The sequence below is a fragment of the Dama dama genome, chromosome 19, assembly GCF_033118175.1.
Source record: "Dama dama isolate Ldn47 chromosome 19, ASM3311817v1, whole genome shotgun sequence".
Classification (NCBI taxonomy): domain Eukaryota; kingdom Metazoa; phylum Chordata; class Mammalia; order Artiodactyla; family Cervidae; genus Dama; species Dama dama.
Genome location: NC_083699.1, coordinates 53,732,693 through 53,756,930, shown reverse-complemented (window position 1 = coordinate 53,756,930; position 24,238 = coordinate 53,732,693). Strand labels below are relative to the sequence as shown.

General features: G+C 46.4%; 1 protein-coding gene across 2 annotated transcripts in view; it reads right to left on the bottom strand.

Annotated features, from left to right (window-relative positions):
• Positions 1–2,512: 2,512 nt before the first annotated feature.
• The window catches only part of GPR156 (G protein-coupled receptor 156), a 110,171-nt gene continuing 88,445 nt past the window's right edge, over positions 2,513–24,238 (bottom strand). For both annotated transcript variants that reach the window (XM_061167076.1, XM_061167075.1), the window contains exons 9-11: positions 22,360–22,596; positions 15,408–15,566; positions 2,513–5,553 (exon numbers count right to left, since the gene is read on the bottom strand). In XM_061167076.1, coding sequence (XP_061023059.1) covers positions 4,222–5,553; positions 15,408–15,566; positions 22,360–22,596 — 1,728 coding nt within the window. In that variant the 3' untranslated portion in view covers positions 2,513–4,221. The remainder of the gene's footprint in view (positions 5,554–15,407; positions 15,567–22,359; positions 22,597–24,238) is intronic.

The following is a 24,238-nucleotide window of genomic DNA, read 5'->3' as shown; positions in this document are numbered from 1 at the left end:
ATTGACCTAGATCTTGTCAAGCACATAACAGATTACTTTGAATCATGACACTGGCATTTCTTATCTCTTCATGACCTCCATGGTGAACTGAACATCCCAAGATGTTCCCTTAATCAAATGCAGTTTGGCGAGGGGATGCTAACATCAGAAATAATTCAGGAAGAAAAAGAGAAGAGTGGGTATTGAAGGTGAAAAAGAGCCAAGTTTGAGGGCAATGAGTAACCTCTCTCCTGCTTTCAGTCCCCAAGTTGCCACCTCTGCATTAGACTTCCCTTAACAAAGCCCAGATGGTGTTCCTGGGGAGAGTGCAGCAGCCAGAGAGAACAGAGGCACTGTTTTGTTTGGGGCTCTGAGAAAGGGGAGATGATGCTGAGAAAGACGAGCAGACTGTCTTCCTGCTAATACTGCGTGTAACTTAGTTACAAGCATGGGAGGAAAGCATCTTTAAGAGAACATCTTTATTACAACAACCTTGTTTCTCTTCCATTAACTCTTGTCACTTTACCTCCCCTACCCCTAAGAGACGTAAAAGTACTGTCATTTTCAGAATTCAGTCACCTCTGTGTCTTTCAGTGATGTTTCTTGCTCTTACCTCATTGAAAAGCAGTGAAGCCAGATGGCCCTGCCTCCCTTTCTGTTGCACTGCAAGATCCATTACAGGTTCTTTGCCTTCCTTTGTTTCCTTGCTTTCCTTGGTTTCATCCATTTATCTGCCCAGAAATCCATCCATCAAACATTTATCGGGTTCATAATTTGTGCAAAGCTCTCTAATGGCTACTCTAGAGGATACAAAGATGCAGAAGACACACTTAGAGCTTTTAGGAACTTGTAGTCTGTGAAGGAGACACATCTAAATATAATAAATACAGACATAGAAGAGATTTTTGTGCAACCTGCGTTGATTTTCCTCTTTACCATTTTACAAGTGATACAGTTTGGTAAAAACATGCCTCTGACATTTGATGCCACTGTTTTCCTATCTATTTGCCATGAAATGATGGGACCAAATGCCATTATCTTAGTTTTCTGAATGTTGAGCTTTAAGCCAACTTTTTCACTCTCCTCTTTCATCAAGAGGTTCTTTAGTTCTTCTTCACTTTCTGCCATAAGGGTGGTGTCATCTGCAATACTTTGGCCACCTGGTGCAATGAGCTGACTCATTTGAGAAGACCCTGATGCTGGGAAAGACTGAGGGCAGGAGAAGGGGATGACAGAGGATGAGATGGTTGGATGGACATGAGTTTGGGTAAACTCTGGGAGTTGGTGATGGACAGGGAGCCCTGGCATGCCATGGTCCATGGGGTCACAAAGAGTCGGACACGACTGAGCGACTGAACTGAACTGACATCTGATGCTCTATTTTCCTGAGCTCTGGGGAGGCCACACTGATCCTTTAAGAAAAGAGAGTTTGATCCGGGCCAGAGAAAGGGGCAGACTTTGGGACTGGGATGGACACCTCCGGTCCCAAGATTTCAATCAGCAAAGCAATCTTTCTTAATTGGGTAAGAAAGAGGCTGGCTCCATGCCAGACCTTGAGACCAATAGAGACAGGCATAGTCTCAAAGACAGCAGCAGAGGCAAAGTTTCCTTCCCCAGGATTTCTCTGCACCAAGTTTCTGCCCTTTCTTCAGGACTGCAACAATCAAAAGTTGGCCCAAAGTCATGGCACACACATCCCTTTAAGACCTTCATTGGGTTAGCTGGTCTTGAGTAAAAGATCCAGGGGAGGAGCTGGTGAGGAGTGGGGGTAGAGGAGGCACACAGAGGAAACAACAGATTTGCAGAGTATTTTGGAGCAGGCAGTTGTGGTGCTTGGCACACAGTTTTCCAGCCAAATGATAAATAAGGAAATTAGGATAGATTCTCCATCTTTTCAACAAAGTCTAGCAAGCATTACAAAGTCAGTCTAGGTAAAATGTATGATAGAAGCTTCTTTACAACTAAGTTTGAAACATGGGCCCCAAAACACTTTTCTTCATTTAACTGGGGGATGTTGTTTTTACCTGAGGATGCTCAGGAAAGGCTGAGGAGTGAATGCTCTACCTGAGTCTTGAGGGATGAGTAATTCACAAGGTGCACAAAAAAAGAGAGAAATTCTAGATAGAAGAGGCATGGCGATATAGACGGGCTGGGATGGGGGAACTGAGGGTGTAGGAGTGGAGCGAGTGAGAGGACTGCCATATCACACACTCCTGAATAGTAGGCTACTAGTGGTGACTTGCTGGGGGAAAGGAGCTGAAGGAGGTGAGGCCCAAGCACAGGACCCCCAGTGGGTGGGAAGAGTCAAGCGTCTCAAGGCTCCTCTACTCACAGGTGTTCCTTGGATAGGAAGCTGCAAATGGAGATGTCAGAGGAGTCTTACCAGTGGAAGTGTGGCGGGAAATGCACTTGGACCCCATGGTAAGCCAACAGCAACTCTAAATGCTCCTTTGTTTCCACTCCTTCGAGTGCTTCAGTCTTGCCTGTACCCCTCTTCCCCAGTCTCAAACTACAATTTCTGAAGAGACTTGCCTTGAGAGTCATTTCTTTTATTAAGGCATCACTTGGACAGCATACAAACAGCACAAGCAGAAACTTCAAGCCCACACGCAGAATAAATTATGATATTTGTATTTAAAAGTGGACAACAGAAGAAGCTGTATTGCCAGGAGGGCCTCCTGGTCCAGTGTCTTGAGACTCACAAGGTGTCAGCAGCCAACCAGAGTCCATGATAACATCTTCTGCAAGACATTTAGAGCCAAATGCTCCCCTCCGGATGTATCTAATGAGGCCCATGCTCCTGCACACAAGCATGTATACACATGCAGATACACACACAGGTTAGGGGCAGGGAATAGCCTGTAAACAACTAGCTCAGCAACAAGTGAAGTGGACCCAGCTGTGTTTTCTCTGTGGCTCTGGCAGCTGACTAGACCCTGTTACTTATCTCTCACCAGCTCCCCGGCGCTGTGGGAGGTGTGGGTGGGCTCCCAAGGCAGTGAGGCAGTGGCGGGCTGCTTACTTAGGTGAGGAGCCCAGTTTTGTCATCCTGAACTGCAGGTTGAGCACACTGCAGTTTCCCACGCTACCTTTGCTGTCCAGCCTGCCACACTCTGACTGCCACTCCCAGAGGAACAAGTGAAGAGATGTGCCCCAGGGAAGTGTATGCACTTGCAATCCTGTGAGCTGTGGCCAACTACCACATGGGCCCCTCTCCAGCAGTGTGATGCTACGGAAGCCACCTCCATCCTCTCAAGCCTCATAATCCCCACCTGTAAAATGGGGATGAGAGTACCTACTTCACAGGGTTATCATAAGCAATTACTGATATTTGATATTTTCAAGTACCATGCTAGTCTCAAGGTAAATCTGCAAAATCTGTTTGTTTGTTTTTTTTTCTTATCTTCTCCCCCATTTCTTCCTATTTTCCTGATTTCTATTTCCAGGTCAATGTAGCCATCAGTGGTCATGTTGGCCCAGCTGGCACCCTCTTGACCAACAGGGCCTCTCCAACCTCAACAGGGATTGCCAATGCACACTTCCCACTACCGCAAAACTGCACCACCAGCAGGGTCAAAGAAGAGGGGTGCCTCAGGTGCCACCCAAGCCCAGGAGAGAGATCCAGGCTGCCTGACTGTCTCATCAACAATGGTGAGGTGCCACAATGGTATGAAGACATGAACACAAAACAGAGATGTACAGGTGGCTCTGAGATGAGTCTGACTGGAAGCTGGAACTGAGAGGCGGTGTTGTTCACAAACTTGAGCAGAAACAAACCACCCCCTGCCGAGAGTGGACCACCCAGTCCATAGGAGATATTTTCCTAGCAGGTTGGCCACCAAAAAGCCAATTTGATGAGTCACAGTCCACAACTCTGGTTCTGCAGAAATTTTCTTTCCACTTCTCCATCTGTCTGTCCATCCAGCCATCCATCTGGTATATATGGAGTTTTATACATTGCAGGCTGACCAGAACAGAAGACCCTTTGTGCTCATTTAGCACCTTTTTATCTAAAGGGTGTCTTTTATGGGCACTCAGCTGGCGTCTCTTACAGTAATGCTGTGAGGTAGTAACAAAACAGGCAATATCCCTCTTTGTGTAGATCAGGAAGTGCTCAAGTTACCATGGTGCTCAAATGAACACACGAACGCGGTAAGGGCACTGGTCTGTTCCCTGAAGGCCACAGCGGACCATGCTATGGCTTATCCCGACAGAGCCCTAGGTCCAGACTTGCTCTGCTGTTCACACCAGTGTGGGTTTCAAGTCATCTTTGAAGTTCACAATAGGCTTAGAGCGGGCCCACAGCTTTTCCCAGGAAGCCAGTGCCCCCGCAGGCTCAGGGTCAGTTTCTGACGAGCCACTGTCACTGGAGTCAGAGGAGCTCTGGAAGCAGATCTCGCAGTAGGGCCGGTGGCAGCGGCAGAAGAGCTCGTCTGAGCTGCTGGATTCGGTGTCAAGGTAGCTACTGGGAGAAGACAAGGAGGGACAGCCTGGGGACCCTGGGGGCTGCCGCTGCCCAGGCAGGTCGGGGGAGGCCCTGGATGGGCGTGGGGCAGCGGGACACAGCTTCCGGCCAGAACCGGAAGACTTTGGGGGAAAGGATGCAAGGCTCTGTTCAGCTCGCCGGGGCTCTGCCTGGAGCTGTGTGCGGCCCTCTAGGGCGCCTGACTTGCCTTGAGGAGCAGGGAGTACTAATGGATTCCCAGAAGAGGGTCTTGCTACCCTGGGATCAGCAGTTTGGGGGTCCAGGCAGGGGCTGTCCCTGTCCTGTACATTTTGCCCAGAAATGGCCCTGTTTACCCGATGCCCGACATAGGAGGGTACAGCGCCTAGAAAGTGTGAGCGAGCCCGCTGTGCCGCCCTCCTTCTCCTCACCATGGAGGGGCTGAAGCCCGGCTCCTTGGAGAGGGGGACCTTCTGGGGGCTGTGGGCAGTGTTGCTCTTCCAGGGCTGCTGGGGACAAGACAAGGAAGAGGGGAGGGGAGCCCCAGGGCCCAGGCCCAGATCTTGGAGGACTTCCTGAAGTTTCTCCCTGATCACTGAATTGACTCTTGACATTTGCTCTGGGGGCCCCTCTGAGTTCTCTACCTGCCCATGTCTCTGGGGAACAGAGCCTTCTTCACTTTGCATGAGACACTGGTGGAGGGCCATGGGTACCTGGTCTCTTCTTTCTGCAGTCTGGCTTTGCTCAGCCCATGGCTTCTGGCTGCAGCCCAAATGTAAAGGATTAGAAAGGTCTTTCAAGTCAGAAATTTTCTGCTTCTGCCCTGTGGAGGGGCTGGTGTCCTTCACAGGCCCCCTGAGGCCTTGTACACTTGAGGCCAGCACTGAGGTACTCTGGGAGTCCTGGGTGGCCGCACTGGTATCATTCGGAGAGTCAGAGAGACATTCTGAAGGCCCTTGAGGTGCCAGGCTATGGGCAGAGGCTGCAGCTAGGATGCCCTTGTGGTGGGAAGAGGCAGGTGGTACAGCCTCCTCTGGGAGGTCAGAGGAGCACCCTGCTGACATCAGTCTCACCAGCTTCTCCCTGGCATTGTTTACTTGTTCTTGCAGGCTTTCAATCACAGCATTTTTCTATAAAACAAAAGCAAAACTATCAACAAAAGATGCTGCTGAGGGTTTTCACAGTGTCTCCCATGATGGAGAGATCTCAGTTTAAATCCATTTCTCCACATACTAACTGGTGATCTTAGGCCCTGAGGAGGCACCTTCTTGAAGTGAAATGAGATGATGCATATAAAGGGTTTAGCACAATAAACTGACATATGTGCTCAGTAAAGAGTAACTATCATTTATTGTTGTATGATCTTAATCCCCCCATATGTCCCCAAACTGTAGCACTGTCTGCAAGAAAAGAGATTGTGGTGGTGGGGGGGGCACAGTCTAGCTGCCTGCTGGCTGCTGCAGATCCTCTCAGAACTGAGGAGAGGGTCAGGTCGCTCTGTAGAACTGCAGTCTGAACAGTGTTTGGGATGGCCCATCTCTGGGTATATCAATCAAACTTTTGCAAAATACAAATGACTTTGAGGCGCCTGTGAAGGGGATGAAGGACTGGGGAAACAAGCATCTTACCTCTTGCTAAATAGCCTGGAAAATGGGGAGAACATGGAAATGATAGATTCCTGGGCCAGTGTGACAAGACTGGAGCCAGGGGTGGGGGTGGGGTTTAGGGTGGAGTGAGAACATCAGGTTGGTGTTATCACCTCCCTCTGCTGACACATGGGGGTGGGAGGCCAACACTATCATGTGTGACACTATCAGCTGTTGGTATCTCCCAAAGAAGTGCAGGCATCAGAATTACTAGAGAAGTGAGCTGCCTACCTGCTGCATGGCTGTTAGTTGATAAAACAGGCTGTGCCTAGGATGCTGGCCGGTGACAGCTACAGAGCTATGCCCATTCTAACTGCAGGACCATGGGGCACGAAGTAGGAGGAAGAGTAACAGCAGTGTGTGTTCCCTGAGGACCCTCTGGTGCTACAGCAGCTGATTGCCTAGTTCAGACCTGATGTCTACCTTCTGGAATTTCTGTTTGAAGGCAGTGGAGCAGGAAAGAGATCATCATTGGGAACTGATGGTCTTGGGGCAGATGACATGGCTGAGGGTTTGGGGAAGGTAATAAGGAAATGCTCATCCAAATGCCAAAATGCTGCCCTCTGTTGCCATCCCCTTTAGAAGTTCAGGGTGAGTATTTAGATGTCCATTTGTGGCAAGCATAGGTTTCCCTGGTGGCTCAGCTGGTTAAGAATCTGCCTGCAATGCGGGAAACCTGGGGTTCAATCCCTGGGAAGATCCTCTGGAGAAGGGAATGGCTACTCACTCCAGTATTGTGGCCGGGAGAATTCCATGGACCGTATAGTCCGTGGGGTTGCAAAGAGTTGGACACGACTGAGCAACTTTCACTCTATTACAAGCATGCTCAGTTGCTCAGTCGAATCTGACTCTTGGCGACCCCATGGACTGTAGCCCACCAGGCTCCTCTGTCCATGGGATTCTCAATGCAAGAATACTGGAATGGGTTACCATGCCCTTCTCCAGGGGATCTTCCCAACCCAGGGATCGAACCTGTGATTCCTGTGACTCCTGCATTGCAAGCAGATTCTCTACCCACTGAGCCACCTGGGAAGCCCATTCATTTATTATGCCCTTTGATGAAAGTGAAAGAGGAGAGTGAAAAAGTTGGCTTAAAGCTTAACATTCAGAAAACTAAGATCATGGCATCTGGTCCCATCACCTCATGGGAAATAGATGGGGAAACAGTGGAAACAGTGTCAGACTTTATTTTTTTGGGCTCCAAAATCACTGCAGATGGTGAATGCAGCCATGAAATTAAAAGATGGTTACTCCTTGGAAGGAAAGTTATGACCAACCTAAATAGCATATTAAAAAGCAGAGACATTACTTTGCCAACAAAGATCCGTCTAGTCAAGGCTATGGTTTTTGCAGTGGTCATGTGTGGATGTGAGAGTTGGACTGTGAGGAAAGCTGAGCGCCGAAAAATTGATGCTTTTGAACTGTGGTGTTGGAGAAGACTCTTGAGAGTCCCTTGGACTCCAAGGAGATCCAACCAGTCCATCCTGAAGGGGATAAGTCCTGGGTGTTCACTGGAAGGACTGATGCTGAAGCTAAAACTCCAATACTTTGGCCACCTCATGTGAAGAGTTGACTCGTTGGAAAAGACCCTGATGCTGGGAGGGATTGGGGGCAGGAGATGACAGAGGATGAGATGACTGGATGACATCACTGACTCGATGGGCATGAGTTTGAATAAACTCCAGGAGTTTGTGATGGACAGGGAGGCCTGGTGTGCTGCGATTCATGGGGTCGCAAAGAGTCAGACACGACTGAGTGACTGAACTGAACTGAACTGAACTGAGAAATAAAAGGTTGTTTCCCTTCTTTAGGATTCCTGACACAAGTCACCTATGGACAAACCTGTGGTTTCTTCTCGAGTAGATACAGAAGAGTTAACTACTGTATAGCAGAGGGAATGCTACTCAGTGCTCTGTAGTGACCTAAATGGGAAGGAAATCTAAAAAAGCAGGGATATATGTATATGTAGAGCAGATTCACTTTGCTGTATGGAAGAAACTAACACAACATTATATAGAAACTGTACTCCAAAAAAAAAATTAATTAAGAAAGATATGGAAGAGTTGCCCAGAAGTGACTCTTTGAGGGAACAGTAAATTAAGTAAACTAGTCTGACAGTAGTCTTCTGGCAGCAACTCCAAGGTTGCTTGGACTTATAAGCCTGGAGGTAACTTAAAAGCAGGAGGTGATTTTTCTGACTATGGTACTCCCAGTTTCATCCTGATTCAGTCTGCTTTTCTTATCCTTGGGAGAGAGTCCCAGACCAGTGAGCAACTGGTGAATAAGCGGAAGGACTTGTAGCAGAGCGCCTGACTGCCTGTTCACCCTTCTCAGGCGCAGAGCAGTGAGGGCTGGGTGTTGTCGGGGAAACATAGGTGATTCAAGGACTTGCCAGGAGAAGAGTGGGTGAGTCATAGGAAGACATTCACTCAGGCTCTTCGTGATAACTGGGTGGTGCCAGGTATCTCTCTGAGGGGGTGGCTGTGCTGGTTGCACTGGAGGTACCCCAATTCTCTTTCTTTTCACCAGCCCTGACTTGTGAAGCCCACCTCCCACATTCTCAGGCTGGTTTCAGGAGGCCTCTGCCGCCTCTCAGAGTTGGGAGGAAGCCATCAGCTGATGACCACCACCCCAGCAAGCAAACTGTGCTGTCTTCCTGTGCCTTATTTACAAATTCCTCAGTGTATGGAGTGGCATGTGCATGCTCAGTTGTGTCCGACTCTTTGTGACCCCATGGACTATAGCCCACCAGGCTCCTCTGTCCAAGGGATTTTCCAGGCAAGAAATACTGGAGTGGGTTGTCATTTCCTTCTCCAGAGGATCTTCCCACCTCAGAGATCGAACCCATGTCTGTTGTGTCTCCTGCACTGGCAGACGGATTCTTTACCACTTGTGCCACCTGGGAAGCCTGTCACAGTATAAGAAAACAGTATAAACATTTGACCGGGAGGAATACTCTTCTCCAGCAAACCAAACATCTGAAGCTGGCTGGTGACAGATTTAGAAACAGTCAGACTAATCAGTAAATCTCCCTTCTTACAGAAAAGGAAGTGGAACTTTGCTTTCACCGTGGCTGCATACTAATCAGAGGCGTGGTTTGCCATTGTGAGACCAAAATCTGACAGACCATGGCAGCTGCATTGAAATGAGCTTATTAACAATTACTTTTGGCACACCCAGGGAAGCAAAACATCTGTGGGGATGTTTCATAGGCTGCAGGCCACAGGGAGAAATGGAATCTCTTGTTTCTGTGCTTCAAGGAAGAAAAGTAATAGGTGAATTTCCTCTGCTGCAGAATGTAGAGGGAAGTCCCTCTGGCTCTGGGAGGGTTTTACCTGCTGGCCTCCACACAGCCTGGGAACTGAGGGTGGATGCTGCCCCAAACAGCCTCTGGGGACCCCAGCCACAGGGAAGAGGGGGAAGAATGAGAAGATGAACCACTCAGACCATGGGAAAGTAGGAGGACACCAGGGTGGCAGAGGGGCTGCAGAGGAGGGAAGTGCAGCCAAGAAGCTGGAGTCAAGGAGGCAAGAGAGACTCCTGTGTTTATGTCCTGGGCAGTACTGGAGCTGGGGATGCAGATGCTGGAGCCTCTCGTGGCCTGCCACAGGGCCCTGGGATGCGCTGCTGGTTCTCAGGCCTGTTCTGGAAACATGTTCCAGGTGTGGAGAGTCGGGGGCAGGAGGCCAGCATTTTACTGCCTAAGCATCTGCTCCCTATTACGGCTCTTCCTCTGCAGACTCGAGGCATCTTTCTGGATACAGCAGATTCAGTCACTGCGTGGGAAACAGGGTAGCATGGCAGGAGTACAAAAAGCACGTCACAAATTACCATAAGGCTAAAGAGTCAGGCCACTTGGCTGTTCCAACATGAGCTGATTGTGAATGAAAACCATGCTGGGTGTTCTCGCCAAGTTTCTGGCCTTCTGTTTAGCTGGGGGGAAAAAAAAGCTTCTTTGAAGACTTGAGAGTATCAATGGCAATGCTACTCCTTGCCAGGTGGGAAGAAATCTGGCTTTGAAAAAAGGTCCTGACTGCTTCATAAATAGTAAAGACATGAAGTATACTCTGATGGATAAAAATGGTCCAGAACAGAGGGAATGGTGTGAAAGACTGAAAGGATCTGGGGAGCTGAATTCTTTTACAGGTTGCATTTTGTAGGTCCCATCACACCATCCTTTTGCACAGGGACTACTGATACCCAAGTGTCAGTCTAATACAAAAAAATGTAGTTTCTCAAATAGCATTACCCAGGTATGTTCTGTACTAAAAAAATTATATAGAATATAATTTAGTTAGTGTGAAAAAAACTACTAATTCCTCTGGGCCCCATGCCTCTCTCTGAGGCACTGAAGCCTCAAGTTTTCCCATGTGCTTTCTTCAAGCCCACACCACTCTGCCCAGTTCTGGGAGAGGTGCCAACTTTGGCTCAAGAACAGAAGAAAGAAGGACTAGGGGCTGCCTTATTCCCCACTTAGCGCTACTACGATAGTCAAAGGCTCTATTCATTCTCTTCCCCATATTTAGATACTTCTTAATTTTCTGGGTTGGTGGGATGACAGAGATTTCTAGTTGGCACCTGGAAAAGATAGTAAAGGACCCCAGAGGATCTTGGAAACAAGGGCACCATGCTATGTAAAGAAAGAATGTATCATACAGAAGAAGCCAGCACCCACTACTACTCAGGGACTTTACAGTGCTGTTCCCCACATGTGGAATGCTTTCCCCTGCACTCTTTGCCTGGCCAATCTATAGTTAACTTCAGCTCTCAGCTCAGTGAGTCTTTTCTGACCACTCTAAATTAGATTTTCCTGTCCTCACCACTCACTACTCTTTCTTCTCACTCTGTTTCTTGCCTTCATAATTCTTATCACTATTTATAACTGTAAGGCTACTTGATCAGTCTCTATTTCCTCCACTACACCGTGAGCTTCATGAAGGTAGGGACTGTTTTGTTCCTCAGCATTTAGCACAATGCCTGGCATACATCTGTCCAATGAATGAATGAAGTGGGTGAGGGTCAGCAACAGGAGCAGTGGCTGGGGAAACGCTGAGGTTTTGCTTGCTGCTAAGGGAAACCTTATTAAAAAGCAGAGACATTACTTTGCCAACAAAGGTCCATCTAGTCAAGGCTATGGTTTTTCCAGTAGTCATGTATGGATGTGAGGGTTGGACTATAAAGAAAGCTGAGTGCCGAAGAATTGATGCTTTTGAATTGTGCTGGAGAAGACTCTTGAGAGTCCCTTGGACTGCAAGGAGATCCAACCAGTCCATCCTAAAGGAAATCAGTCCTGAATGTTCATTGGAAGGACTGATGTTGAAGCTGAAACTCCAATACTTTGGCCATGTGATGTGAAGAGCTGACCCATTTGAAAAGACCCTGATGCTGAGAAAGATTGAGGGCAGAGAATGGGATGACAGAGGATGAGATGGTTGGATGGCATCACCAACTCTATGGACATGAATTTAAGTAAATTCTAGGAGTTGGTGATGGACAGGGAGGCCTGGTGTGCTGTAGTCCATGGGGTTGCAAAGAGTTGGACATGACTGAGCAATTGAACTGAACTGAAGGGAAACCTTGTGCGCACCAGGACCCAGGAGAAAGGAGCAGTGACCCCACAAGAGACTAACCCAGACTTGCCCGTGAGTGTCCAGGAGTCTCTGGCACAGGCATGGGTTGGTGGTGGTGGCCTGCTGCAGGGTCCGGAGCACTGAGTGCAGCAGTGCTTGTACAGGGCCTTTTGAAGGAGGTCGCCATTATCTTCATTACCTCCACCACAGTTTGGCCTCAGGTCAAACAACAGGGAGGGAACACAGCCCCACCATCAGCAGAAAACTGGATTAAATTTTAGAGAGCATGGCCCTGCCCATCAGAACAAGACTCAGTTTCCCCCTCAGTCAGTCTCTCCCATCAGGAAGCTTCCATAAGCCTCTTATCCTAACGCATCAGAGGGCAGACAGAATGAAAACCACAATCACAGAAAACTAATCAAACTGACCACATGGACCACAGCCTTGTCTAACTCAGTGAAACTATGAGCCATGCCTTGTAAGGCCATTTGAGATGGACGGGTCATGGTGAAGAGTTCTGACAAAATGTGGTCCACTGGGAAAGGGAATGGCAAACCACTTCAGTATTGTTGCCTTGAGAACCCCATGAAGAGTATAAAAAGGCAAAAAGACAGGACACTGAAAGATAAACTCCCCACGTCAGTAGGTGCCCAATATGCTACTGGAGAACAGTGGAGAAATAACTCCAGAAAGAATGAAGAGACGGAGCCAAAGCAAAAACAATACCCAGTTGTGGATGTGACTGGTGATAGAAGTAAAATCCAATGCTGTAAAGAAAAATATTGCATAGGAACCTGGAATGTTAGGTCCATAAATCAAGGTAAATTGGAAGTGGTCAAACAAGAGATGGCAAGAGTGAACATCAACATTTTAGGAATAAGTGAACTAAAGTGGACTGGAATTGGTGAATTTAACTGAGATGACCATTATATCTATTACTGTAGGCAAGAATCCCTTAGAAGAAATGGAGTAGCCTTCATAGTCAACAAAAGAGTCTGAAATACAGTACTTGGTTGCAGTCTCAAAAATGACAGAATGATCTCTGTTCGTTTCCAAGGCAAACGATTCAATATCACAGTAATCCAAGTCTATGCCCCAACCAGTAATGCAGAAGAAGTGAAGTGTGAAGTGAAGTCGCTCAGTCGTGTCCAGCTCTTTGCGACCCCATGGACCGTAGCCTACTAGGTTCGTTGGTCCATGGGATTTTCCAGGCAAGAGTACTGGAGTGGGTTGCCATTTCCTTCTCCAGGGGATCTTGAATGCAGAAGAAGCTGAGTACAAAATGAAGCAGGTCAAAGGCTAACAGAGTTTTGCCAAGAGAATGCACTGGTCATAGCAAACACCCTCTTCCAACAACACAAGAGAAGACTCTACATGTGGACATCACCAGATGGTCAATACCGAAATCAGATTGATTATATTCTTTGCAGCCAAAGATGGAGAAGCTCTATGCAGTCAGCAAAAACAAGACCGGGAGCTGACTGTGGCTCAGATCATGAACTCCTTATTGCCAAATTCAGACTGAAATTGAAGAAAGTAGGGAAAACCACTAGACCATTCAGGTATGACCTAAATCAAATCTCTTATGATTATACAGTGGAAGTGACAAATAGATTCAAGGGATTAGATCTAATAGACAGAGTGCCTGAAGAACTATGGACAGAGGCTCGTGACATTATACAGAAGGCAGGGATCAAGACTATCCCCAAGAAAAAGAAATGCAAAAAGGCAAAATGGTTGTCTGACGAGGCCTTTTAAATAGCTGAGAAAAGAAGAGAAGCTAAAGGCAAAGTAGAAAAGGAAAGATATACCCATTTGAATACAGAGTTCCAAAGGACAGCAAGGAGAGATAAGAAAGCCTTCCTCAGTAATCAATGCAAAGAAATAGAGGAGAATAATAGAATGGGAAAGACTAGAGATCTCTTCAAGAAAATCAGAGATACCAAGGGAATATTTCATGCAAAGATGGGCTCAATAAAGGACAGAAACGGTATGGACCTAACAGAAGCAGAAGAAATTAAGAAGAGGTGGCAAGACTACACAGAAGAACTATACAAAAAAGGTCCTCATGACCCAGATAACCACAATGGTGTGATCACTCACCTTGAGCCAGATATCCTGGAATGCGATGTCAAGTGCATTAGGAAGTGGGCCTTAGGAAGCATCACTATGAACAAAGCTAGTGGAGGTGATGGAATTCCAGTTGAGCTATTTCAAATCCTAAAAGATGATGCTGTTAAAGTGTTGCACTCAATATGTCAGCAAGTTTGACCACGGGACTGGAAAAGGTCAGTTTTTATTCCAATCCCAAAGAAAGGCAATGCCAAAGAATGTTCAAACTACCATGCAATTGCACTCATCTCACACGCTAGCAAAGTAATGCTCGAAATTCTCCAAGCCAGGCTTCAACAGTAAGTAAACCGTGAACTTCCAGAAAGTTCAAGCTGGATTTAGAAAAGGCAGAGGAACCAGAGCTCAAATTGCCAACATCCATTGGATCATAGAAAAAGGAAGAGAATTCCAGAAAAACATATACTTCTGCTTTATTGACTATGTTAAAGCCTTTGACTGTGTGGATCACAACAAACTGTGGAAAATTCTGAAAGAGATGGGAATACCAGACCATCTGACCTGCCTCCTTAGAAATCTGTATGCAGGTCAAGAAGCAACAGTTAGAACTAGACATGGAACAATAGATGATTCCAAATTGGGAAAGGAATACCTCAAGGCTGTACATTGTCACCCTGATTATTTAATTTATATGCAGAGTACATCATGTGAAATGCCAGGCTGGATGAAGCACAAAGTGGAATCAAGACTGCCAGGAGAAATATTAACCTCAGATATGCCAGATATATAACCTCAGATGACACCACCCTTATGGCAGAAAGTAAAGAAGAACTAAAGAGCCTCTTGATGAAAATGAAAGAGAAGAGTGAAAAAGTTGGCTGAAAAGTCAACATTCAGAAAACTAAGATCATGGCATTTGGTCCCATCACTTCATGGCAAATAGATAGGGAAACAATGGAAACAGTGACAGACTTTATTTTGGGGGGCTCCAAAATCACTGCAGATGGTGACTGCAGCCACGAAATTAAAAGACGCCTGCTCCTTGGAAGAAAAGCTATGACCAACCTAGACAGCATATTAAAAAGCAGAGACATTCCTTTGCCAACAAAGGTCCGTCTAGTCAAAGCTATGGTTTTTCCAGTAGTCATGTATGGATGTGAGAGCTGGACTATAAAGAAAGCTGAGCACCGAAGAATTGATGTTTTTGAATTGAAGTGTTGGAGAAGACTCTTGAGAGTCCTTTGGACCATAAGGAGATCTAACCAGTCCATCCTAAAGGAAATCATCCTGAATATTCATTGGAAGGACTGATGCTGAAGCTGAAACTCCAGTACTTTGGCCACCTGATGTGAAGAACTGACTCATCTGAAAAGACGCTGATGCTGGGAAAGATTGGAGGTGGGAGGAGAAGGGGACAACAGAGGATGAGATGGTGGATAGCATCACCCATTCGATCGACATGAGTTTCAGTAAGCTCTGGGATTTGGTGATGGACAAGGAGGCCTGGCGTGCTGCAGTCCATGGGGTCACAAAGAGTCAGACATGACTAAGCAACTGAATTGATCTGAAGGGAGACCAGGATGGCCAGGAATTGGAGAAATGGAAAGACAAGGAATGTTAGCAATGAGGCAACTAGGGCCCACCAATGCATGACTGGAGTTCTTTCTAGAGAAGCCAGCAGGCAGGGGTCTGGCTTACTTCTGTGAGGAGTCTCTCCATGGAGTTTTTCTCTCCTTTAATGTGGCAATTCTGCTCCTCACCATACTGGGTATGCAAGCTTTTGCTGGGAGTGCTGAAATATTTGGCCATGTGTCTGATTGTTTGGTTTTCCTCTTCAAATGCCTTCCATTGCTTCAGCTGTTAGAGAAAAGAACACATGTTATTTATTTAATTACACACCCAGAAACACATTCTCTCACTCTTTCTCAAAAACACCAAGGAATGACAGCGTCACGGACACACAAATGGACAAATTATTCTCTCCTGAGTGTACTTTACTCTGGCAAGTTCACAAACAGCAATAACAGAAGGTTTAGAGAATGTTAAGGTTATAGTGTTTAAAAAATGCCAAAGGAAGATGATGACAGGTTGATGAAAAAGAACAATCTCTGCTGGACCCATCAACTAACTGACCCACTGCTGGACTGTCAGAGAAAACCAGGGCTGAGGCATAGTTCTAGGGCCACATTCTTTTTTTTTTTTTTTTTTCATTTATTCACATTCTTAAGCCAAAGTTCAGGAGCTATAACAGGATTAAGCAAGCTAAACACCATAGGTTTCAAATGAAGCTGGTTTTAGTTGTTCTTCATTATTCTTATTTGTTGAGTGACTGTGCTTACTGCCACTGAAAGCCCAGTTCCCTCTTGAGGACTTCTAACCCAAATCAGTATCAAAGCTCAGACAAACAGAAAACCACAAATGTCAGCAAAAATCAATAAAAATGACAGAACATTAGGTCTGTGATCTGACCATCTTTTTTCCTTGACAAATGAAGAAAGACTCAGAAGGAGTTTGACTTGTTTAGGTCCACATGACTACACTTAGTAGCAGAGTCACGGCTGTAACCAGGTTGCTGTGCCACATTGCACATTCTCAACGCAGCTGATGAAGACAGATGGTCAACTGTGAGGGTCCTGGGGAATGTTTTTCAGATCTGGTCTATGGATGCATAGGTTGGTTTAGTTTAACAGGCATGGGGCTGAACAGAGGACATTTGCTAAGAGGGCTATGCTTCTGAGCCTCTGAGACACTCCTGGTGAATGCCAGTGACATGATACCAGGGGAGCCCACAGGGCTGGAGGCATCTCCTTTTCCTCTAGGAATTCTCATAATGAAGGGCCCCAGTGATGGGCTCTGGACACTCTGGCACGTTAGCTCTAGAAATGATGCTGAGGGGTCTGCAGGGAGCCTCCCAGGGATCCTGGGATGTCTTTGCTTGCTCATCAGACATTTACTGAGCTCTGACTGTGGAAGGTAAGTAAGTTTCATAAGTCTCAGATAGGATTCTAAATCCCACCATCAATTTCAATACCATGTTCTCTCTCCCTAAGTCCTCTTGGGTCCCCTGTTAACTCAGCATGAGTCCTTCATGGTATCAGGAGTCTATGTGACCTGTGCTGGGTCAGCCCAGGAACCTGCTCTGTCAGATGCCCTTCTTGAAGGCCCCATTCCTAGGGCACTGTCATCTCACCACTCAGCTCAGGAGTTACTGGAGCCCAGCACTGCAGGGTCACTCTATGGCTGTGGGCGGGTGGCACTGACCTTCAGCGCTGCTCTACTAGCACTGGCCCTGGCAGTGTCACAGTATCTCTGTGGCCCCTCAGGGCCCCTCATCTGCCTAGCTTTTCCTTTCTCTCCCCCCAGCACCTCCAGCCCAAGCCTTCCCTGCAGAGCTGCTAGAGGAGCTGCTCAACATTTGTGTAAGGATACTTCCAAGACTTTTGATATGTCTCACCCTAAGCTGGCTGGGTGAAGTCAGGGTGCCCCTAACTAAAGGCCCCTGCCCCTCCAATCTCATCCCCCTTAATCCCCCATTTGTGAAGGTCCTAGTCCTTAAAACCTGAGGATTTCTGAAGTATGGCTATAAATGACCCTTAGGTCACAATTTCAGGATCTCTCCATGGCCCTTCCTTCAGGACAGGCAGTCTTGTTTTCTCAGCATCTGGGCTCTGTGGGTGTGGCAGGAAGAAAATGGCTCCTTAAAGATGTTTCCCTTCCAATCCCAGGCACTTGTGAATATGTTATCTTATACGGCAAAAGGAATTTTGCAAGTGTTATTGAGTTTAAAATTGTGAGATGGGGAGATTCCGGATCATCCAGGTGAGTCCAATGTAATTTAAAAAGTCCTTACAAGAGGGAGGCAGGAGGGGAGATGTGACAGAGAGATCCGAATTTGCTGTGCTGTGGCTCTGAAGATGGAGGGAGGAGCCGCGAGTTGAAGAACGCAGGAAAAGGCCTGGAAACAGATTCTCTCCCAAAGCCTCTAGAAGCAGACCCACTAGCACTTTGATTTCAGCCAAATAAGACCCATGTCAGAACTCTGACCACCAGAACTATCAGATATTAAATCTGTATTGCTTAAGGCCCTCAGTGTGTAGGAGTTTGTTATAACAGCAATAGGAAACCAAAACAGTAGGATTATCCTCAAGCCTCTAACTGGGTGCACCCAGGCCTTTGGACACTCACCCCTTTGCCTCTCTCACTTCCTGCCACTCTACCCTTGTTTGAATTTGTGCTCCGAAAAGAGCAAAGACTTGTGGTGTTCCAAACGCCTCTTCTCTCTTACACCTTGCTGCCTCTGTCACAGGGTTTCCCCCTTGGAAGTGCCACCCACTACCCTTCCCCAGTCTGCTCTGTGAACTCTGACTCCTGCTTCAAGAGAGGCCCAAGCACATCATTTTCTGAGGCAGTGTCACCAAGTTCTCAAGACAGGCTGGGGCACCCCTTCCTTGGCATTGAGTAACATCCTTAAACACTTAACTCATGTGTTATTAATCATTTCACATCTGCTCCCAACTAGGCCTAGACTGAGGCCATGTTTAACTGCATGTTCCCAACAGTTAATACATGGATGGACAGATATGTGAACAAATGAAGGAGCTCTCCTTTAAAAAGCTCATCTGTCTGCTAAGGGTGCTGAGACATTTACAGAAGAATATAAGGCAGAGTAGAAAGTTGTAAGTAACTTCCTGGAGGAGCAGATGAAACACTTTGTGGGTCTAGAAGATAAAATAATGTCCTATCTCAGGACCCACCTGCCTCTCAAAAGGTGGAGGGAGGGGACAGCGGTGGTTGGAAGGATGGGTCACATTTAAGTCACAAAAGCAGAAGCTGGCTCACTGCTGGTGATGACCTCAGTGTTTGGCATAAACACTCAGGCATTTCCTGAGGGCCTGTGGAGAATGCTACTTGGTCCACTTGCCTCTTCAGTCACGTCATCCAGCTTTCTAGCACCACCTATCTGCCCTTGAGGAGTCTATGCCTCTGCCCTCATAAATCCTGATCTAGGGTGGCCTTGGCCTGCAATGGCTTGGAACAGAGCTTGGGCTCCCAGCCAGAGATTGAGGCTGGGCTGCAGCAGTGAAGCACCAGATCTTAGCCACTAGATCAGTGGTCAATGACAAGGGCCCTGGCCCTTCAGCTTTGCAGAAAAGAATTTCCACAAAGACAGAAAGTAGTGATGTAAGTAAAGTATTTATTAAGAGAAAAAGAGTACAGTATATGTGGATAGAGACACAGGCAGACTCAGAGGGAGAGTCCCTGAGTTGCACCCTCATGACAGTTTGAGTTAGTTTTATGGGGTATTTCTTCCAGGTTCCCTCTGGCCAATCATTTTGATTTGCCTGGTTCACAGTCTACATCTGGTTTATCTCCCATCACAGTCCAGGCTCAAGGCTCAGGAGCAAGGAGGACGCTTTCCTACTTCCTCCCTCTGCCTCCCATGTGGCTCTCCTTGAACACTTCTCCAAATTTGCTCAGCCATCCTACAGTCCTGGGAATATCCAGTCTCAGGTCTCACACGGAGAATCTTCAACCAAAGGCCACTAAGTCAGAAGTGAAGTGAAGTAAAAGTCACTCAGTCGTGTCCGACTCTTTGTGACCCCATGGACTATACAGTTCATGGACTATACAATTCTCCAGGCCAGAATACTGGAATGAGTAGCTTTTTCCCTCTCCAGGGGATCTTCCCAACACAGGGGTCAAACCCAGGTCTCCCTCATTGCAGGCGGATTCTTCAGCAGCTGAGCCACCAGGGAAGCCCAAGAATACTGGACTGGGTAGCCCAAGAATACTGGAGTTGGAAGCCACCCTTCTCCAGTGGATCTTCCCAACCTAGGAATTGAACTGGGGTCTCCTGCATTGCAGGCAGATTCTTTACCAACTGAGCTATAAGGAAGCCTCCACCAAGTCAGAGGGGAAGATCAATTCAGGGGCACACAAAAATCCTGAAAAACCTCATTACTTTTACATTTTGAGAAACAATTTACATCCTAAACCTAAAATACAATAGACTATAAAATGTACTTTTTAGTTTCAGACCATGCTCAGTTCAAGAGGAGGAAAAAGCATGAGAGAGAAAGTAGAAAAGATAGAGTATGAGAAAGGAAGCTCAAGACAGTGAGAAGGACTGAGATAGAGAAGGAAAGAGAAAGGCCAACACGGTCTATCTACCAAATTCTGGTTCACCTGCCCCAATAATTCCATTTCCACTCCTACTTCAACAAATCAAGCGCTTGTTCTTAGTTTAAACCTGGAAGTCCGATTCCAAGCTGAACTTCATCCCTCATTTTTATGTCTGTGTATGAGATTGAAGTGCAGCTGTATTCCACTATGTTCCTAGGGGTTGAGGATTTAAACACGGAGGAAGGTGGAAATCTTATGTCTGAGGCTTAGGATGCAAGAGGAGCAGAGGCTAGTGTGGAGAGAGAAACCTACGTAGGGTCTCATCAGGGAGGTTACTGATTCACTCAGTTTTCAGATAGAGGTTTTGTTTTAGAACAGGAAGGCTTTTTTCTAATAGTTCCCTGGTGATTACTTCTGCTCTAAATTATCTTGTTCTCTTTCAGAGACTCCTGTTAGCTCTAAATCATATTTCTAGATCATCTCATAATCATATCATCAAATCATATCTGCTTTCCATATTTTCTTATCTACTCTCTCATTTTTTTCCTGTGTCCTTGTTTTCTGTTTCCTTAAGTTAAGCCACTAATTCATTATTTTGCCATGTCCTATTGCCTATTCAGTGCTTTTACTGGGGTTTTTAACACAATCCTTTTCATCCTTATTCAGTATTTCATGATCTGAGATTATGTCCTTTCCTGATGGTTTGCTTTAGTCAAAGACAGGCAATAACCTTTGAATCTTACTGACAAGACTAATCAGATACCCTCTGAAAACTTTCTATTTTACTTTGGAGGAAGGGAGCTTCTTTAAATCTTCAGAAATTTGTGGTCCTCTTTTTGTGAACTGCAGAATCTCTTCATAGATTCCTTCCCCCTGAGTTTACAGTCTTACATGGGGAAAGCTATTGTTTTCTGGTATACTAATACATTCTCTTGGCTTTTCCCTCATTATCACCAGATGGCTGCCATAGCACCAAGCATCACAAACATTCAAGGTAGGGAGAAGGCAGAAGAGAAGTGATGCTAACAACACCCATAGCTTTTTTAGGAAAGCAAAATCTTTCTCAGAAGCCTCCCAGGAAATCTTCAGTGTTCAAAACTGTGTTACATGGGCACACCTAGCTATAAGCGAGGCTGGCAAAGTAAGTGTTTAGCTCTTTCAGCCTATTGAGTAGAGGTGATCTAGGAAGAAAGGGTTTGGCAGTGGATGGATGGGTTACCCATCAACAATGTTGACCTGAGGGCCTAAGGGATAAGTTTTCCAAAAGTCTCCCCACTCTTTTACCCATGGCCCACGGAAGAACAGACCTGACTTTTCATAGTCCTTTTCTGCTACATCCCAGACAAATAAGACCCAGATCTCAATGGGTTCCTTTAGTCTAGTTCTGATAACATTAAGATTCAGCAAAAATTCCTCCAGTTTTTTGCTCAGAAGCAATGCCCATCCTTGATTTTTAGTGCTACGGATACAGATTTTTCTGTATTTGTTTATTCTCTTGAGTATTTTAAGGAGAATTTATGAAAGGGAAGAAGAGCAAAGGGCCTCTGCCTGTTTCACACTATCATGTCTCAAAGTGCATGCTTCCCTTTTATAAATACACTGTAACCCTGCATCAGCTAACACTTTCATTACTGGTTAGCTGCCTCATGGAAAAGTCATTCATGGACAACTGGAAGCTGCAAAGGGTATCAGGATGGGATCCTGAGGGAATTGTGGGATGAGGGAGGCCTCAGGAGGAAGATAAAGAGAACCAGAAGGGACACAGGAAAAGTGCCTAATGCCAAGTTCATTAACGTGGATGACCATGGCTCAGTGGTACCCTGGGGCATAACATGAGTAATTTAACATCACTTTCCTTTCACAGTCTATGGATTCCTTCATTTGTCTCTCTCTGACTCCTTTTCTTTCTCTTTGCCTTCTGGATATTTCTCCTTCTATCTTTCTCCCTTGTTTGATTTTTTTCTTAATCCTCATAATAAGAAACACATTTTTAATTTAGTTTTTATTTTTCCTTACTGTAAAAAGAAAAGGAATGTTCTGTGTTTTCCTCTAATAAAAAGAAAGAAAAATCATTTTAAATTGCATAAAGATCCAAACGTGCTTTTCTTGGTGAATGTGCAATTGCAAACAGGAAAGAAGGAAAGGTTCCTCATTTCCAGGCTAGTATAAGAAATGACATCATCAAGATGAAGGGAGGGTGTCATTACCTTGGCTCAGTGGTAAAGATGAAGGGAGGACTGGGGCTGCATGAAGTGGCCTGGAGGGTGGGTAGAAAAGCAAGTCTGTGCGGCAACCCCTCACATGAAAATGGTGCCACTGCTTGGCTACCCTGGTCCGCCCTCCTTGCCCGCTGGGGAGGGAAGAACAGAGGGAGCCAGCTCACTAGGATTCCTACCTTCCCTCTGACTCTCTAATCAAAAGCAGCTAAAAACTCTCACTAGGAAACAAAGTGAACAATCTATCATGCCCAAAGAAGTCTCTGGAATGATGGGGTGAACTGGTCCTTCAAATTCTCTCTAAAGCATACCTGGGGAATGAAGATGAAGCAGTTGATTGTAGTTGTGCAAACAAAGATACCTCCAGACATGAGTCCGAAGACCAGGTTGGGCCAGGAGTACAAGTATCTGGTGACCACAAAAAGCAGTCCAGCAGCCAGTACCACGAGGTTGACCCCAACCATGATGGTTAAAGACTGATTTACAGGAGGAGAGCTGACGTGGTCAGTCAGGCCAGCCAGGTAGGCCCCATATAGCAGCAGCAGGCCCTGGAGATGGACAGAAGAACCAGAGGTTCAGAGAAGTGACATACCAGGCTTGGGGCCAAAGAGCAATAGGATTGGGACCTATTTCCTCACCTGTAAAAAAAAGAAATAATAATAACTACCTTAAAGCATTGCTATGAGGAGAACTGACTAAGACAGCACAAGGGACTACTCTTAGAGTGGTTCCCTTTCACCTCTTGGTGCTTAATAAATTTCATTTTCCTCTCCTTCTCTGAGAATTAGTTTATTGGAGGTCAGCAAGTCAGCTATCAGACAGGACTCTTCCAGGATGAGGTATAAGACAGGGTGGTACAGGTGGGTAGGAGCCCCACAGAACCAGCTGCCAGGCACTAGGCGGGCAGTGGGTGCACCATGCTGGATCCACTGCGTGATTCTGCACTGCATGGAGCTGAGAGGCATGCAGAGGCTGAACGAGCCCTGTGGTCCACTTGTCAAGCATGTGCCATGGCAGGGGCAGCACCAAAGGAAGGGGCTCTTTTTTCTAATTTTCCCAAAGGCACCATCTGCTTGCCAAGCCCTGCACCTGCAAGACTGCATCTGCCCAGAGGGATGCCGTTTTCTGATTTACACAAAGGATCTCTATAGGCTACTAGCAGCTCTGTGCCAGTGGGTGTTTATGGGAGATGGAGAGTGAAAAAAGAAGAGAACAAAGGCTGGCTGGGACCTGGACAGGACCGGGAGACAGGCACAGGCAGCAACAGCCTCATCTATACGCTTCACCCTCTTTGTGACATTCCCTGCCCGCCCCCAGGAGCCCAGGGCCCTACTCTTTCTTGTCATAAATGTAAACCTGCTCTCAGATTTCTCATTTGTACTACACAGAAAATGGCTCACAGATTCTTAAAGTGCTGCTTCTCCTATAAGGAGCTACATTTAAATAGAAATCAAAGCTTTAATCAATAATAAATGACATAAAGATTCAATAATATGTAATATATAGATTTGCTTGATTAGGGGCAAAGCTCCATGCTAGGGGTAGCTGTAGGGAGGGAAATGGTGTTGCCAAGTGGAAGTCATGGTTCTAGCTTTTGAGAAGTTCAGTGTGGTTGGGAGATTTAAGGCAAGCATACAAATACCCATGTTTTTCTTGTCATTGTATTATTTTTGTTTTTTGGCCATGCCATGAGGCATGCAGAATCTTACTTCCCTGACCAGGGATTGAATTCGTGCCCCCTACATTGGGAGCTGAGTCTTAACCACTGGACTGTCAGGGAAGTTCTCAAATATCCATGTTTTATGATATAGAATGTGAAGATGCCATGGGGGAGGAAGTGGGTGGGGATGATGGGGATTCAGAGGGAAAACTAATAATAAAAGTAAGGTCAGGTATCAGTAGGCTACCTGCTAGGGACCCTGGAATCACACAACCTGACCACCTCCATCTGTAAGGATGGCCCTAAGACAACTGCTTGCCTGCTGTGAAGGAGTCAGCTCAGTAGAGATGTCATCTGGATGCCCAAAATGCTCAGTGTCCAAAGGGGGCCGGAGGCCCAATTGTGGCCACCCTGAGATCTTCAATGACTAGAGGACACACCAGTCAGCAGGCCAGTAAGGCCTGACTTCTAGATAACTGACACGATCAGGTGGCATTTGGCAGAGTTATATCATTAGCAATTTAATCAAA